Raw genomic sequence first — 18,817 nt, 5'->3', positions numbered from 1 at the left:
GCAAGGTTAAAAGAGAGAAGCATAAAAGTTAACAGAAAGATGTGTGGCAAGCAGGGGGTTCATCACAATTCATGAGGATGGATCGAAGCCAACTGCTAAGAGCCTTAATGCCACCATCTAGGGAGCTTGGCCTGGATTGGCCTGTCAGTGATAGCCATCTAAGTGATAGACTATTAAGAAGAATAGTCAAAGGATGAGATCTGTATTTTCAAAAGACAAACCTGGGTGAAAGGTGGATAGCAGTGGATAAAGGAGACCAATGTCTGGATGAAGACCTAGTTGAAGGTAACGGAAGATAAAGAAGAGGAAATTGACTTGAGAGACACTAGAGAAAACTGATTGGTTCTAACTACTGACAGAATCTATCTGGCACAATGGAGTCCAATAAATGTTTGTTGCAAAAAAAATTGCGAGGAAGGTAATAATCACTTAGTTCACACAGAAGGAAAGAAAACAAAAATCATGAGAAACAAAAATTTAAGGTAAGGACTGGCAGAAGAAATAGTGAGACAAACAAAAAAATAACAAAGAAATAAAATGAGGCAGTATTCCCACAGCCTGGAATGTGATTCCTTAAGATATCTGGATGGCTTGTTCCCCATCTCCTGCAGATCCATATAAAAATGTCATTATTCTAGTGACCTCTCCCTGAACACAATATTTAAAGCCGACCAACACAAGCATACTCTCTTAGCGTTCTCTAACCCTCTTTCCTGCTTTATTTTTCTCTGTAGTACTTACCAACACCTACTATACTCTATACTCTACTTTTTATTACTTACTTGTTTAATGTCTGTCTCCCTACTACCTAAATGTAAGTTCCATTAGGGGAGGAACTTTGTTTCATTCACACTGTACACCAAAGCCTAAAACAGTGCCTGGCATACAGCATATGCTCAACAAATACTTGTTGATTAACTGAATGAATAATGCAAGGAAATAAAAAGAGCAGGGTTATTATATCAGACTAATAAGTATAGATATAGAATGATATCTAACAGGGAAATTTTATTATTATTTTGAGTATTAAAAAAATCTGTATAACTGAATAGTCCTTTAAGTATAAAAGACAAAATATTTTCTTTAAAGTTGTATTTAATATATAATATATTCAAATATATGTAATTAATTGTAACAGTCTTTCTATTTACAATCATAAAGTGAGAGATTTTATAGCTTGAAAAATCACTCACCATACTTGATAGCCACACTGAAAATCTACCACTTCAAGTATTTAAGTCCTATTAACATTTTCTCAACTTCCATTATAAATTACTAATTTCTTTTCTAATTTTGGCGATTATTAAATGTTAAGCAAAGGCAAAAAGCTTAAGTTAAAAATACCTGAATATTTGTATAATCACAGCAATTAGCTTTAAGACATAGTGAAGAGGATATGCTATAAGCAAGGTAATAATGGTCCAAAAGTGAGAGAAGTAAAAAACGATCCAAGAACACAAAAAAGCCCACCTAGCTGGTACTTCAGGAAAATTACCAAACATCTTAAATCTCACTTTCCTTATGAATTAAATACAGCTAAAACTAGAACCTACCTACCTGACAGGCTTGTTCTGAGAGTTTTCTTGGAAGATTAAATCTCTCGAGTGATAAGCTTGGTACAGTGCCTGTAACAGTCATTTATTCCTTTAATCCACAACTATTCACAAAGAACTGACTATACAAAAGGCACCATACTAGATACTAGCTATAGTGACAAATGAAAGATATATATCTACTACTCAGAGACTCTATCTATGGTCTACTGGGAAAACTGGGAAAGACAGACAAATGAATACAAGTGTGAAAAGTTCTATGGAGGAAGCTATGAGTCCAGAGGCATAAACCAAGAGAGCAAGGGAATTCAACTTTAGATATGGTCAGGAAGTATCTCTGGGGACAGAAAAAATAAGAAGGCATTAGCCATATACAGAGGGCACTGTTTTAAGCACAGGGACTTAAATGTGCAAAGACTCAGCCTACCTGTGGAAAAGAGCTTATGGCTTCTGAGAGGAACCCAGTATTACTGAAGCCTCATAAGTCAAATGAGAGACGATCTCAGGGACAGGCAGGAGCCAGATGATGACTCTGAACGACCATGGCAAGGTTTCGTGACTTTATTCTATGGGAATTTATTCTTCAATGGAAAGCTGCTTTAAGTTTTCTGTTTTGCAGAGGGAAAGATAATGCAATTTATGTCTTATAAACATCACTCAAGCTATTTTTGGAAAAGTATTTAGGGGAATGTGAATGGAAGTGGAAAAATGAACTCTTAAGACTAATGCAGTAGGAGAGAGAGATGATGCTTGCAGCACCAGAGTGGCGGTATGGAGATGAAGAGGAGTTGATGGATTCCAGATATATTTTGTAACGGACTAGATCTGGGGGTGAGGGGAAGGGAGGATTCAAAGATGATTCCTAGATGTCTGACTTAAGCAATTGCTTGGCTGATGGTGGCATGGTAAGTAACATACTTAAGTATTTAATTAATTGTAGCTATTCTTAGCTACTTTTAGAATAAAAGAGAGAAGTGGTGAGTGTATAGCCAAAATTACAAAAAAAAAAAAAAAAGAGCAATTACTCAAGCTATGCGGGAACAGCAGTATCAACCATATTTCCCACTGAAAACTATAAAAGTGAGTAAAATACAAAACAAACAAACAAACCCAGCTATTTGAAGGCATAGAGAGAGCAACCAAGAGAGCCAGGACGTTAGGAGCCAAGAGCCCACAGAGAAGGAAAACACATTGATATCGCCACTTTTTCCCCTTGAGTTATTTGCCAACTACCAGTACAGGGCATAAAGGCCAAGCAGAAAGCAGCATCCTGGAGTTTGTATCAGTCTCACTGGACTGGGAAGACAAAAATTGAAATTCTGTACTACCAAGTAGCCAGGAATTGAGGATCTCAGATAAAAAGGAATTTCAAAGAATGAGCCCAACATTCTGCTCAGTTTTTGCCCTCCAGAAATGTGCTGAATCATAAACAACATGGACTGAAATGCAGGAAAACTCAGCAAAAAGATGTTGCAAAGAGACTAAAAAGCCAACAGGGCTTTCATCAGCCTCACAATACAGGTGACCCTTGAACAACATGGGGTTTAGGGGTGCTGATCCCTGTACAGTCAAAAATCTGTATATAACTTTTGACTCCCCAAAAACTTTACTAATAGCCTACTGTTGACCAGAAGCCTTACCAATAATTTGTAAGTTATTTGTATTATATATGTATTCTAACAATAAAGTGAGCTAGAAAAAAGAAAATGTTATTAAGAAAATCACAAGGAAGAAAAAAATGTATTTACAGTACTGTACTGTAAAAATGTGTATGTGGACCTGTGCAGCTCAAACCTGTATTGTTCAAGGGTCAACTGTACTTAAAACTGCCAAGGCTTGCCAAAAAAGAAGCATCTTGGTAATTACTCCAAACTTTCAAATGAGACCATAGAAGGGCTATGCACTAGGAGTGAGGCTATTTGAATTTCCTGATAGCCCAGAATTCAGCCTCATGTCATATCAGTCACTGATGAATCAAAGTGACCAATGTTTTTCTAACTGCCTGCCAGAGAATATTAAAGCCTACCTGGAGAAAGATAACAACATTCAGATCCTCTATAATTTTTCATCACAATCTTAATAAAACACTACCAGTTGTCCTAGAAAAAAGGATCAAATGATCGAAAACCAGGCAACAGAAATAGGCTCACAGGTAATCTAGGTATCAGAGTTATCAAACAGGAACACTACAATGATTAAGATACTCAAGAAAATTGATGAAAACGTTGTGAGAACTTGAACCTTTGTAAATTTGGGGCTTGAAATACAAAATACAAAACTGAAATTTACAACTCAAAAATTGGGTATAACTGGACGCTGGACAGAGAAGATATGATAAGTGAACTTGAAATCAGTAAAAAAAATATCCAAACTAATACACAGTGGGGTGGGAGTAGAAACTATGAAATGACCGAACATACATATAACTGTAGTCTCAGAAGGAAAGGAGAGAACTGGATAGAAGCAGTACTTAAAGAATATCAGCTAAGAAAATTCCCAAAGAAACAAAAGATAACAAGCCATAGACTCAAGATGCTCTACAAACTTTACAAAGAATAATTACAATAAAAGTCATATATAAGCACACAGCAGTAAAATTGCTGAAAACCGAAGACAAAGATAAAATCTTAAACACCATCAAAGGAAAACACATTAACTTCAAAGAAGCAACAGTAAAACCAAAAGCTGACTTAACAGAAACAGTGGGAGCCAGAAGTCATAAAATAACTTGAAGGTGCGGAAAGAAGAGACCCCTTAAATATGAAGGTAAAACAAATACATTTTTAGGGCATATGAAGACAGAATTTATGACCAGAAGACCTGCACTAAAAGTAATACTAAAGGGAGTTCCTTATATCAAAGGAAAATGACCCAGAGGTAAATGCAGTGAAAGAGTAAGAAATGAAGGCTTCCAGAAAGGGTAAGTGTAAGGATAAAGCGAAATGAATAATGGCGATTTTAATAACAACATTATTATTATTACTACTACTACTGTTATTATTATCTCAAGAGCAACAATAATGATGTCTTTGGAGGTTTAAAATAAAACAAAACATGGAAGAGAGAATTGGGATTCAAGTATTTAAGGCCTTTCCATTTTCCTGGAAGCGGTAAAGGAAGTAACTTATGGCAGACTTAAGTCAAAGATGTATATTGTAATCTTAAGGTTACCCGTAAGGAGATAATAAAAGAATTTACAACAAATAAGCTAAGAGGGGAAATATGAGGGGGAAAAAAGTTTGATTAATCCAAAAGAAAGCAAGAAATGAGGGGGGATGTTATAAAGGAATGACAGTACAAGTAGAAAACAAATTGTAAAATGGTCAATCTAAACCCCAAAAATGTACTAAAGCAATTAAATGTAAAACAACACAGAGTATCAATTTTAGTAAAAAACAAAACCCAACTATATGATACTTGAAGAGATTCATCTTCATCTCTAAGGACAAACAAAGGTTTTAAGAAAAAAAGATGGAAAAAGAAGCCAAAAGAAAAGTATACTACATCCAAAAAAATAAGCTTTAAAACAAAGATTACTAGAGAATGACAATAAAAGGATCAATCCAACAGGAAGATATAATTGTACATTTATTTGCAGTCCATAACTTAGCCTCAAAATATATAAGGCAAAATTCGAGAGAACTAAAAGAACACATTTGGAGATTTTAATACACTTCTCTCAATTGAATGAAAGAAAGAAAAAAGTCAGTAGCAATATAGCGGATTTGAACATTATTAATAAGTTTGACTTAAGTGACATTAAGCACAGCACACTCAAATTTTCTAAAACTTGACCATAAAGCAAGTGTCAATGAATTGCCCACAAATAAAATCACAGAATAATCCTAGACCACAGTTGTATTAAACTGGGTATCAACAACAAAAATATAGCTAGAAAATCCCCAAATGTTTAGATATTATGTAATATATTTCTAGATAATCCATGGATCAAAGAAGAAACCACAAAGGAAATTCTAAAATATTTTGAACTGAGTGATAAATAAAAATATGACATACCAAACTTGTGAGATCCAGCTAAAGTTGCATTTACAGGGAAATTTCATAGACTTAAATGCATACATTAAAAAAAGAAGACTGATAGTTAATGATTTGAGTATCCGTCTCAAGAAACTTGAAAAAGAACAGCAAATTAAATTTAAAAAAAGAACTAGAAGGAAAGAAAGACAGCTAAAAGCAGAACCAATTAGAAAATAAAGAATATTTTTAATCTGAAAATTGGCTCTCTGAAAACTGATCAAGATAAAGAGGAAGCACAAATTACCAGTAAGCAGATTTAAAAAGCAGGTATCACTAGATACTATGAACATCAAAATAAATGAATAAAAAAGATAGCGTGTAAAATTATAAACCAAATTGGAAAATTTAGATAAAATGGACAAATCTCTTGAAAAGCAAAACCTGTCAAAATTGACACAAAATAGAAAATGTGAATAGTCCTATATATATGTATGTAAGAAATAGTTTCAGCAATCCCCACAAGAAAACTTCAAATGGCTTCACCAGTGAATTCTTCCAAACATTTATGGATGAAATAAAATTAATCTTCACAATCTTTTATTCCAAAGAATAAAAAACATTTCCCAGCCCATTTTATGAAGACATCATAAGCTTGATAACTAAATCTTTACTAGTCAATCTTTTTCATGAACAAAAATGCAAACATTGTAAATGAAATATAATATAGCATATTAACAGGATAACGCATAAAAAACAAGTTAAGGTTATCCAGAAATTCAAGGATGCTTTAAACTTAGTTGATATGACATCATCCCCAAATTTTAACACATATCCAACACCGAGCAACTACATTCCTAAGAATTTTATCCTAAGAAAATAATCAGACAGGGGTGCCTGGGTGGCTCAGTCGGTTAAGTGTCGGACTCTTGATTTTTGCTCAGGTCATGATCTCAGGGTTGCAAGATCCAGCGGAACTGCCAGAACTGCCCGCTCCTCCGGCTCCATGCTCAGTGGGGAGTCTGCTTGGGATTCTCTCCCTCTCCCTCTGCCCCTCCCCCCGCAGCTGGGCACAAGCTCAAACGCTCTCCCTCTCTTCCTCTCAAATAAATAAATAAATCTTAAAAAAAAAAAAAAAATCAGGCAAAGCATAGAAATATGTTTTTAGGGGCGCCTGGGTGGCTCAGTCGTTAAGCGCCTGCCTTCGGCTCAGGTCATGATCCCAGCGTCCTGGGATCGAGCCCCGCATCGGGCTCTCTGCTCGGCGGGAAGCCTGCTTCTCCCTCTTCCACTCCCCCTGCTTGTGTTCCTCTCTCACTGTGTCTTTCTCTGTCACATAAATAAATAAAATCTTTAAAAAAAAAAAAAAAAAAAGAAATATGTTTTTAAATATTCATTATGTCATTGCTTATAATAGCTTTTAAATGCCCATGGGTATGGAATTAGCTAAACAATTTATGTACATCTATCAGAATCAGTTCAAAATTATAATATGGTTCTATACTTATTTGTATGGATAGCTGTTCATGATATACAACTAAATGAAAAAAGGAGCATACAAAAGCAGGAATATTTCTAAGGCAAAGACACCAATTTTATATGAAAGTAAAGAAAATTGAAAGTAACGAAAATTATATGAAAGTAAAGAAAAAGTAAAAAATTCTCATATATCATGAGAACATTTTGTCTAGACACAATGAATTGCCATCTTAATTTAAGTTCATAAACAAAAGATATAATGCCTAACTTAGAAAATTTTCATCAGCAGAAAGAACATTTTCTTCTCAAAATCTAGTCATAGAAAGTTGCCCACATATATATTTTATTTAGACCATAAAAAAATGCTACTGGATTTGAATCAATCAATAGAAAATCTGCACCATACATAAGTAGCTAGAGTATAAAAACAAAAACAAAATACTCTGAAAGCACTGAATCCATTAAAAATCCGTGTTATATATATAAAGCAATAATAGTTTCTACATTCAAGTGATAAGTTTATAGGAAAAATTCTATTGTACTGTATTATATTGTATATACATAAGAAGACTCAAAGTTCCAACAAGTTTAAAGAAAACTCCCTTTAATTCTAGCAATTAATAAGATAATCCATGCTAATTAAAATCATTCCAACCCAGAGGTTACATAGTATTTTGCAAAGATATATAAAACAGGTGTCATCTCTGCCATGCTAGCTCAGACCAATCAGTGGTGAATGCCTGGAGCAAGGGGTTGGTAAGGAATCTAAGGTATTCTGCCTCAGGGATTTAGCAATGTTTGCTCAGGTATGGTAGGGGGAAAGGGCTTAGCATGTTTATCACTACCAAATTCCTATCCTGGCTCTACCTTTTACTAGCTCTACGACCTCCTTATCCTCTCTGAACCTAGACTGTGAGAAAGTAAAACTCAGCTGTGCTGATAATCACACTGTGATGTCTCTAAGACGCAGACAAGGCCAACAGAAGACCAACAGGCAACAAAATTTCTCCCACAGCCACACCAGAGTTCCAAAATGATTAACATCTGCCCCAGTCCCCTTCATTTCTCCTGCCTCCTAAACAAAGACTACTGACAGATCCAATTACTAAACCCACCTCCACTTCATGGCCCGTAGTATACAATCCAGAGCTAGTCTTCACTTCTGGTTTCTCATTAGAATCATTCAGCACAACCCAAACCCTACCCCAAACTTCTCGCATTTCCTGTTTCTGAGGCTAAGCATGGTTCCTCAGGCATTTGCTCTTCCTTGCTAGAGCAAGTCAATGACCTAATTTGTTGCACTACAGATGCATTCCTGGTGGTCTCCTCCTGGTAGGTAGTAGCAGCTTCTTTACCTATATACCAACTATATTTATTCAGGGTCACTGTGAGGATTAAATAAAGTATTACCATGTAAAATGCCAAGCAGCTGCTTGGTATAACAAGTGCACAACAAATATTACCTTCTCTCTCCTATGCACTCAAAATAAAGCTATACACGTAATTTTATTTTTTAAATCATCTACCTAGTTCTTCACTATCAAAAATCTCCATCTGTGCAAAACACACTTAAGAGCCAGAAAATAAGCCCTTCAAGTAAAGAGAACTCTAAGCAGCCAAAACAGACATGATGAAGTCCATGAAACAAAGATTATGCACTTTACTATAGGGCAACTCCTGAAAATCCTATTTGGACACCATTTGATATTTTTAACATACTTCAATAAATTTTAAAAATCTGGTTTCCACACCCACAGCAAATTAGAATTAGCAACTGTAAATTGCTAGAGAGGGATAGGTAGGCATACTGACCACAGAAAAATATAACTGCTCAACAAAGCAGGAAACATTAAAACTACGCATCAAGCACAAGAACTTAAAATGCTCAGAAATCTGAAGTCGTCTTATACAGTGACTTTTAAATTTTTTTTATTATTTTTTTAAAGATTTAATTGTTTATTTTAGAGAGAGAGAAGCACACATGCGGGGGTGGGAGAGCAGAGGGAGAGTGAGAGGGAAAGAGAGACTCTCAAGCAGACACCTGGCTGAGTGGAGAGCTCCACACGGTTTTGATCTGAGGACCCTGAGATCATGACCTGAGCTGAAATCAAGAGTGGGACACTTAACTGATTGAGCCACCCAAACACTCCTAAATTTTTTTGACTGAACATCCCAACTATAAAACACTTGAGCATATACCTCCAATATATGCATATTCATTTGTAAATCATATTTTACGTGTATTGTAAAACAAATACTAAAACACAAATTAAAAGATTACAATATTGTTTTAATTTTAACTATTAACTATGTTAAATATTAATTTGTTTTAATCTTGCAATCACTAAAAATGCTATTACTATTAACATTTTAAGTGACAGCACTGTTATTCAATATGTCTATTTTTTAAAATCTTGCTTTCCTAATTTGTGAAGTTCAATGTATTTTGACATTTTAAGAACTGTTGTTAAGTCATAACTGAAAAACTTAGTTCACAAAGATGCACAGATCTTTATAGAAGCCTATGTCACTTACTGGTTTACTAAATCATATCACTTTTCTATTCTATCACCAACTTTGCACTAGTTAAAAGTCAGTTACCAGATGTCAGTGTTATGAAAATTTTATTTTTCCTGATGTCAGTCAGATATTTTTGCAAGCTCAGTAGAATGTGTTGTTTTTAGGTTTCTAACAAATGGGTCCAAAGTCCACTGAAATTCTCTGTAAGATTTTTCAACAGACTGGAAATGTCTAAACATGTTTTCAAAATGTTCTCTCCATAACATTAGTTTCTTCTGAAAAGCAGATACTTTCTCACTTATTGATTAAAATGTCAATTTTGCCTTGTAGAGACAACTTAGTGTTTGTTTTCTCAAAAATATCTGCTAGGTAGCATAATATTGATAACTTCTTGTCATCATGGAAAATATCAGCACCTATAATATTCCTCTTTTGAGAAATAAAAATGTGTTATTCAGCTTTGAGTTCTACAACTCCTTTTTTTTTTAACAACTCTTTTAAATACTGACAGTGAACCTCTGCTCCCCTTCTCAATTCAAAGTATCATAGATTCTTTTAAAAAGCATTTTTTTAAGTAACTATATAATATACTGTAACAGAAAAACTACAAAAACTTTGAGAAAGTCAAGGTGCTGTTGTTGGCCTCCACATTACAGAACGCCCACAAGTTCCCTCAGCAAACCACACTCATTGTAACCATCTGAATGTGGACCTAGAAAAGCCTCAGAGCCAATCCATATATTAATACAAAAGCTCCCACTTTTTGGAGCATAAAATAAATAAATAGAAATTCTAATATTTTCATTCTCACATCTCAACTGACTTGCCTCATGTCACTTTGTAAATTACTGACCTAGTGAAGGGGCATAAAGCTTCACAATCTATATTAGGTGCTCAGGGTTTGAAGTTGTAGCTTATAGAATAATGACATGCTTACGCAGAGAAGTACTCAAGGAAGAACATACACTGAACTGAATCAATCTTATTCAAATTATGGCTCTAGGTCATCAAAAAGAAGTTAAATTATGTGCAGTATATCACACTCAATACGACAGCAGTCCAACTTGTTAGATTGGGGTATTTCCAAAATAACTTCATGTATTCAGAAAATTTACTGTTTCAGAATGATATTCCTCAGGGATCCCAGTTACCATGAATTCTACAGTCACTTTCAGGTTTTTCACCCAGAATGAGAGGAATTCTTAAAGAACAGAGTTAAGAAGCATATACTTCAGTTTCCTACAATATATTTACTGTTCCATATTAAGAAAATTAAGAGCCATCATTAACCAATCACCAATTTAAAAGAATTTCAAGCCTTAATATTAAAAATACATTTTTCATATTCAAAGTAGTAACAGAAGCAGACATCATATACTTCATATTTAACACCCTAATCAGTAGTAGTAGTATGGAACAATATTTACTTTTCTATAAGTAATAGAATAGTGCTCTATGAGTCAAGAAAATCACTCATTGGCTTTTAAATGTGTTTTAAAAATCATGGGAGATGTAATATAAGACACATATCCATATAAATTTGACACTGTATAAGAAGAATCTCAAACACACTGACAGAAAATGGTTCACACTTGAGGGCTAGAAATGAACTAAAAGCGGTTTTCACAGGAGAGGGACATGAGCTGGAGCAGGATTCAGAGCCAGATAGGAAAAGGCATTCAAAGCTGAGGTAAATTGTCTTTTGTTTTTTTTGTTTGTTTGTTTGTTTTAATTTTAAATGTTTTTTTAAGATTTTATTTATTTATTTGACATAGAGAGCACAAACAAGGGGAGCAGCAGGGGGAGAGGGAGAAGCAGGCTTCCCTCTGAGCAGGGAGCCTGATGTGGGGCTCGATCCCAGGACCCTGGAATCATGACCTGAGCCGAAGGCAGACGCTGAACGACTGAGCCACCCAGGCGCCCCCGTCTTTTGCTTCTTAATGAAAAATGTCTAATTCAGAATACCAAATGTAAGACATATTCAAGTAAAAACAATTTAAAAGAACATGCCATTTGAGATATATTATTTATTAAACTGTTCATTGTCACGTACTTACATATGTAAACGTACTTATCTACCCTTTAGCTTCATAAAACTTCCCCACTTATACTTGAAATAAGAGCTCCAGAAAAATAAAGAAAAATTAAAAGAAGCTGTAAGTAAACAGAGCATTTGGGGCACTAGATCTTAATAAACTCTTTCTTCAGAGCTAAAAATTTTCTTTTGTCTGTACCTTTTTCTAGCATGACATCTTCCCCTGGTATACGTTACATCCGTCATTTTACTTTAACTTGGAAAAGTGGTAAAAGTTCACTTTGAAAGGAAATTCGTTTTAGTAATTTCCTGTCCACCAGAGGGCTCCCATATTTCTCCACAAATAAAAGAGATCTAACATTACAATAAAAATAATCATTAAGCACTGAAAAAACTCAAATTATCATTATCTTCTTTAACCCCAGACTAAAAATTATTATATCTATTACAATTTCTACATTAATAGCTTAAAAAGATAAAATGTTTCAAATACCAAAATTGCTTTGCTATTTTTCTCACACTGTCAATTTCTTTCCTAGGTAGGGCTTTCAATTTTATAGATATCATAAAATATAATTTTAGTCCAAAGCTCTAAATAGTAGCTCAAATGTTTTCTATAATACTCATATAAATAATTTATTTCTTGATAATTTTCCCAGTCCAGAAAACAAAATTACCACCTTATCTATCCAGCCTTAGGCCTTACGATTAACAGAAAGAGTAAACATTTTCTTTCAGAAAACCTACAGTCATTAACATAATTCATCCTACAATTATTAACAATGAATACTGCCCCATCATGAATTATGATTTGGGCTGGGGAAAAAAAAAAAAGGAAATGAATCATTTAAATACAATGTACTACAATGATATTCTGTTCAGATATTTTTAGGTTTTTTTTCACAAGTAAGTTATTACACTGGAATGTCAGTATATCTCTTAGTTCAAACTCAATCACTTTTAGCAAAAGAAAACCAATATTTTATGTAAATACACTTATATATAGGACATATTTACAGAATGTTAATTGCTAAAGTACCAACTGTAAATTTTTTTAAAGAGTACAGCAAATCCATTCACTAGGGGTGCCACTCCCCCTCCAAACAGATCAACTTGCTAAATTCAGATTATAAAAAAGAGACTCCTTATGGTAAACACAGAAATTCACTGAATGTTTAGAAATAAATTTGAAATGTGAGTTATATTTACAAAACAAAAAAAGATGCTAAAAAATCGGTTTTAAAGTCAGTCACAATCATTGCCATATGAAGACTTTACCAAAAACATCAACTGATCTAGCAATTACTGTAGCTCAACAATGAATTATCTCTAATGAAAAAATGACAGAGGTTATAATTTCACTGCCCCACCTTATCTCCCAACTATGATTTTCCTATACAAGGACAAGCACCATTAACATGTAAACGAGGGTAACATTTGTTTCTACATAGCACAGACTAGCTGACACCACTAAGAAACTTAAACATTTTACTACACCTTGCAAAAATGTATGTATTCATATTCGGAGAGTACATATCCTAATCAATTAGGAGTTATGTTGCAAAAGAAATGTCAGCTTGTGGAAGGAGATGGGGGGTAGGGAAGCTAAGGTTGTTCAAGATTCAAAGTGGTGAAACTGTTCTCACTTTAAGTCATGAATGTAAATGCAAACTGTCAATTATTGATATGAAGAGTTTAACAAATACAAAGCATTTAATCAACTTCTAACCATATTTATCATGTTAAGAATTGTAGGCACTTATCAAATAAAGGCACTTTTTAAGCAAAAATGCAATATAAGTAATAGCAAATGAAGGTTTAAGAGGTTGTGACATTGGGGAAAAAACCTCAAGACTACCAAGAAGTTGAGCAGTTAGAAAATGAGACATAAAAAATACTGAGAACAATCTAATCTGAGCTGTAGATTAGACATACTCTGAAACAGCATCATCAGGGCATTATATGTTTATTACATAATACTGCTTTGCCCTTGCATATCACCTTTAATCAAGGGATCTCAAAGCACCACCAAATCAAGGCCTTAAAATACAGTCTAAAACAGAAATAGTTATATTTTATAATTGCACCTCTTAATAAAACCTTGCCACTACTTCCCGTTTCCCCGATCCGAACATTAGCTGCCGAACCTTCTTTTGACTTGGAAATGGTATTCCCCAAATCATTTCAATTTGTAACTGGTGCTACGCACATTCCAGCTTTTCTTTAACACTGGGCCTAAAGAAAGTAGTGGCACTGTTTTAATGACACAAATCTATTTCATTACAATTTCTATGACAGAATAGAGTGAACATATCTTGCACCGTGCATGACGATAAAAAAGGGAGACTTTAGAGAACAAATCTTTGCTGGAAGCGATGAGCCCAAAAAAATACTCATCAGACAGGGGAAATAGCATTTTCCAACTCAGTCCAGACACCCTTCCAGGCAACTTCAAGAGCAGGGTAGAGGAAACCATGTCCAGCTTATCCTTAAACGGGCAGGAGACCATTCTCCCGTGTGCACACCAGGAGGGAAAGGAAAACTAAAGGGACAATGCAAGAGTTTTAAGACTCAGGAAGGAGAGTGTAAGCTGCTGTGTGGCCACACAACAGACTGAACATTGTGGTTCCTATACATTAAAATAGTACATCAAATGGCAAATCAAACATAAGCAAAATGGCTTTAAACCAAGGTCAAAATATGCCATTTGCAGCTATTTCGGTTTGTCTTTAAGTCTGTAAGTGAGGTTTGCTCCTACAGAAACATCTGACATTTTAAAATTTAATCAGCAAAGTTCAATTTTGTTTTTTCACTGGAATACACGAACACTCAAATCCTAATGTTATGTTAACTTCAATTCTTTCATAAACAAGATCTTTAATCTTCCTGTTAATTGCATTATGTTTGTCCCTAGGACTGCAAAGTGTAATTTCAACTCACACAAACCCACCACCTCCCGGCACTGTAAGCCTACAGGATTCCTGTTAGTCAACAGACTCATATTAACAAACATTAACCTTTAGAAACAGAAAGAAAAGCATCAATAAACAAGAGTACTTTTTGTTTCAAGTTCTCAACATTCAAAGATCAAGGCTCAATACTGTGTTTTATTAGCTTTTAAAAGTCCAATGATGTAGTACTACTAAATATCTGATACAAAAAGTCCTGGAAATTCATAAGTAGTACCAATATACGGTCAGTCTAGATTTGTGAAAATTCCAAAACATCTTAATATTTCTGTTGCCATAGTTGTTCACCCAGACATTTCAAAAAGCTCACGGCAAATTCTAGTAGACTTTTTCTTGAAGACATACACGTCCCTTCTCTTGAAAATACCAAGTTTGTATCTACTGCATTAATGATCTCGTCAGTATCAAAGAACAAGATTCCGGTTTCCCCGTCTACCTCTGTATGTAGTAGGGACACCCGTCCTCAGCTCTGCCTACTGTCATTGACGTTTTCAGAAGCTTTAAGATACAAATGTTCAAAGGTTTCTGGCAAAGAGGGAGATATTTTCTCCACTTGGAGCTACACTGCCACATTTCCCCTACTTCTCCACTGTCTTTAATGATTTAGAAAACACAACCAAATGAGAAAAGCCATATTAAAAGCGGTACTTCCTAAGAGGGGGAACCAGAACCTCCAACTTCTCCAAATCTCCCAGCACCGTGGCTTTTCAACAGTCCCCTGCAAACCGTCACCCCACGCCTGCAACCTGATTAAATAAGATTGGAAACCACAATTAAATCAAAGAATGTCGTAACTTATCCTTCACTTACCATATCTGCCGGAACATTACTGGACATCTTGCCGTTTGATACACACCCAGATATTTACCGGGGAAAAAAAATACAACAAACAAAAAAGAGCAGAAGTTTTCAAGGTACAGCAATCAGCCTTAACGATCTTGACTGGTTCGTGATGTGCTTTCCAAAAAATAAGTTATTTCAGAGCCAAAGTGCCGAGCTGGCCGAGGTTCCGAGCGAAGAGAACAATCCCCAGGAGCTGGGTGGCCGGAGCCGGAGAGAACTCCCGGGATGGCAGCAGCAGCAGCCCCCGTCGTCGTCAGCGGCAGCGGCGGCAGCAGCAGCCTCAGGACCGGCCGCGCCAGGTAGACCGAGCCGAGTGACACACGGACATGGAGCGGGGTGGGAGGGGGTTAAATCGCCTTCCTCCTTTCCCAGCCCGGCAGTGATTCACACTTGCTCTCGAGTCAAGTCCTCATTAAGCAGGAGGAAAATGCCCCGGCGTGGATGTACATAGATAACTATGTGGCTACACATGGACGCGTGAGCAGTGAGTGGCGGCCGCGACGGGGCCGGCGCCGGCGGACGGCGCGGGGCAAACGGCTCAACTCGCGCTGCCGGGGCTGGCGGCCGGGCCGCGGAAACCCGCGCTCAAGGGCATTTAACTAGTTGGGAGCCGAAGCGAAAGGCCGGGGCGGGGGGCGCGGGGCGCTCGGGCCGGGCGGGAGACCCCACGGCCCCTCGGGGCTCAGGCCGCGGGCGCCTCCGGGCAGCGGCGGGTCTCGGGGCGCATCGTCTCCGGCTTCTCGGCGCTCCTCTCCTGCCTCCGCCTCCCCGCGTCGCCACCTTCCCCTCCCCTTCGACGCCGACTCTGGCTGGTCCCCGGAAGAGGCCGGGTCCTCCCTCTCCTCAGCCAGGGAATGGTTTCCTCTCGGAGCTTTGTCTCTCCTCCTCCTCCACTTTTCAGTCCCAAACGCCGCAGCCGACTCCTGTCATCGCCTCTCAAGCCAACATGGCGGCGGCGGCGGCTGCTTCCTGAGCGCAAGTCGGGGACACGGGGAGAACACTGCCCCTCCTCACAGCCGCCGCCACCGCCCCCGCCTCTCCGCCTCCCCTCCCCCCTCCGCGGACACCCGGTGCGTCACTACGGAGACCACCCTCGAGCATCATGGGAAGTGTAGTCTACGCCGTGGGGGGGGGCGGCCTAACGCGTCCTCGCTGGACTCCCTAGCCACGCCCCTCTTAGCAACAGTTGCTAGGAAAGAACTGCTCGCTTTAGCCAAGCTGCCGCCCAGGAGTTAGGTGATACCCGCTACCAGGAGTGCTGTGAGCGTGCGAATTATTTGGAGAAAATAATTCTGGACAGAGAAATTCCCTCATGCACAATACACATACAAACTGAAAATACGGTTTACCTCCAAGCAGAATCATTCATTTCAATGACAGCACGCTCTCCACATCCTGCAATCTCAAAGCACTTTATATAGTGATTTCATCTAGGTCTTTTCAACATTACATTTGGAAGATCAGAAGCAATCATTGATTTCCAATAAGGTTGTAGAAGTTCAACAGAAACAAGGATCTCATTAAGCAGGGAGAATGTTTGAACATGTGTTTCTTGAAGACCTAGGGCCATAAAGCTACAATCTAGTTAATTGAAATTACCAAAAACTGTATTAGGTACAATAGTATATCATGCCAAATCTATATCAGGAAATAGCTGCTACAAACTACATTGGGATTCACCAGTTTACCAGGCTAGCCCCTAAATTCTATTTAACTCAAAATGTAATAAAATACCTACACACCCACAGTGATTAGCAAATAGCACAAAATCATACTATGGGTGAGACTAGACTTAGATGAAGAATATGTCTATTCCAAATTTAGGAGCAAAATTCAGAAACCACCAATGTCTATCTGAATCCATATTCAGATCTCTCAGGGCTTTGGCAGAATATTTTAGCTAGGGCAGTCTCAATAAGACACCTGTATGAGAATGCCAACGGATTTAGAGTCTGAAGACCAACCTACAGCTTTGTGACCTCATCTGTAAAACAGTCTTGCCTCCCTTCCAGGGGTAAGGTAGGAGCAGTTGCAAGGATGAGTTAATGCATGGGAAATAAATCACTTTGTAAATAATAATGCATCACCTGATAGGAAATGTTACTACTCATTCATTCAGCAGACACATGATCCAGGCACTCTGCTAGGCACCAGGAGCTTAAAAATGAATAATCCAGACACTGTCCTCAGGGAACTCATTGTCTAGAAACCTATGTCATTCCCCGGAGCAGTCTCTCCAGTCAGGTTTATCTCATTAGGATGGAAACTCACAGGACGTTTAGAGTATTTGCCTCTTGAGTAGCCTGGATGAAGACATTCCAAGCACTCCTAGTGATCTACATCAGCCTGTAGTGAGTTAGGGTGATAACCAGGAAGGAGGAGGATAGCTCAAATTTACAGAGAAACAAGAGGACAGAAGAAAAGAGAGAGAGAGAGAGAGAGAGAAAGGCCCATATCTCACAATTAGGCTCAGGACTTGGTCTAGAAATTTCCAAATCTACAACAACATGATTTTCCATGGCCTCTGGTACTTGGGTGCTCATTCTCCATCGTTAGCATCCATAGAGCCCTCCCCACCAGCCCTCCTGGAAATAAGGGCAGTTGAAAATGCTTGAATTGACCAATGAGTTCAGAAGGAATATTGGAACACATTTGGAAGGCTTTCACTGACAAAGTTAGTTATCTACCACTCCCCTAACCCCAACTTTTATCCAATGACTGCCCTGGCCAAGCCTGTGCTGGGTCTACATGCTACTGGAAGCAGAAGAGGACAGGACTTAGAGAAACTCCAGCTCCCACTTCCTCTGCAACTCTCCCAACAGCCAGACAGCAAGGGGCGTCGTGACCGCCACGGCCAGCCCAGGACCTTGGCATTGCTGACACATGACATTGCTATTTGTTGCCAGTTACCCCTGCCACCACTACAAAAGGCACATCCTTCAAAAGTAAAATCACTGCACCTACCTGTGTTTCCAATCATTCTTCTAAGAGAGGCTGAGACATGATTCTCATAAAACTCGTTATAACTCTTCCCTAACAGAATTAAAGCCTTAGGGAGCATTATTGAACACAGTTTCGAGTTTTTCCACTATACTGTTTTTACTCTCTGCTTTCTAACTTGGGCAGATGCAAAGGGAGGCTGAGGAAAGAGCCCAGTTGTCCTCAGCGGGGAACAGTAATATCTCCTGATACTATTCATCTACCGTAAGCACCAATTTGAAGAAAGGGAGGGACAGCATTTTTGTAGCAGGACAAAGAACTTCCCAGGAAACCAAAAGACCTGGCTCTGTCATGAATTGTCATGTGACCTTTGCCAAGACACTTTGCCTATCTAACCCTCAACTTTTTCATCTGAGGAGGTAGGACTAAATCTCTCAGGTTCTAAGAGTCTTCTAAGAGTCTATGAGTGTTGAGTGACACCTATGGCGTGTTAAAAATATCTT

General features: G+C 37.6%; 1 protein-coding gene across 1 annotated transcript in view; it reads right to left on the bottom strand.

Annotated features, from left to right (window-relative positions):
• UBL3 (ubiquitin like 3) overlaps positions 1–16,410 on the bottom strand; it is a 66,481-nt gene extending 50,071 nt beyond the window's left edge. Inside the window, exon 1 of the mRNA XM_036080404.2 lies at positions 15,342–16,410. Coding sequence (XP_035936297.1) covers positions 15,342–15,368 — 27 coding nt within the window. The 5' untranslated portion in view covers positions 15,369–16,410. The remainder of the gene's footprint in view (positions 1–15,341) is intronic.
• Between the last annotated feature and the right edge of the window lie 2,407 nt (positions 16,411–18,817).

This window comes from Halichoerus grypus, chromosome 4 (genome assembly GCF_964656455.1).
Source record: "Halichoerus grypus chromosome 4, mHalGry1.hap1.1, whole genome shotgun sequence".
Classification (NCBI taxonomy): Eukaryota; Metazoa; Chordata; class Mammalia; order Carnivora; family Phocidae; genus Halichoerus; species Halichoerus grypus.
Note: the sequence above shows the minus strand (reverse complement) of the source record. Positions and strands in the feature narration are given on the sequence as shown.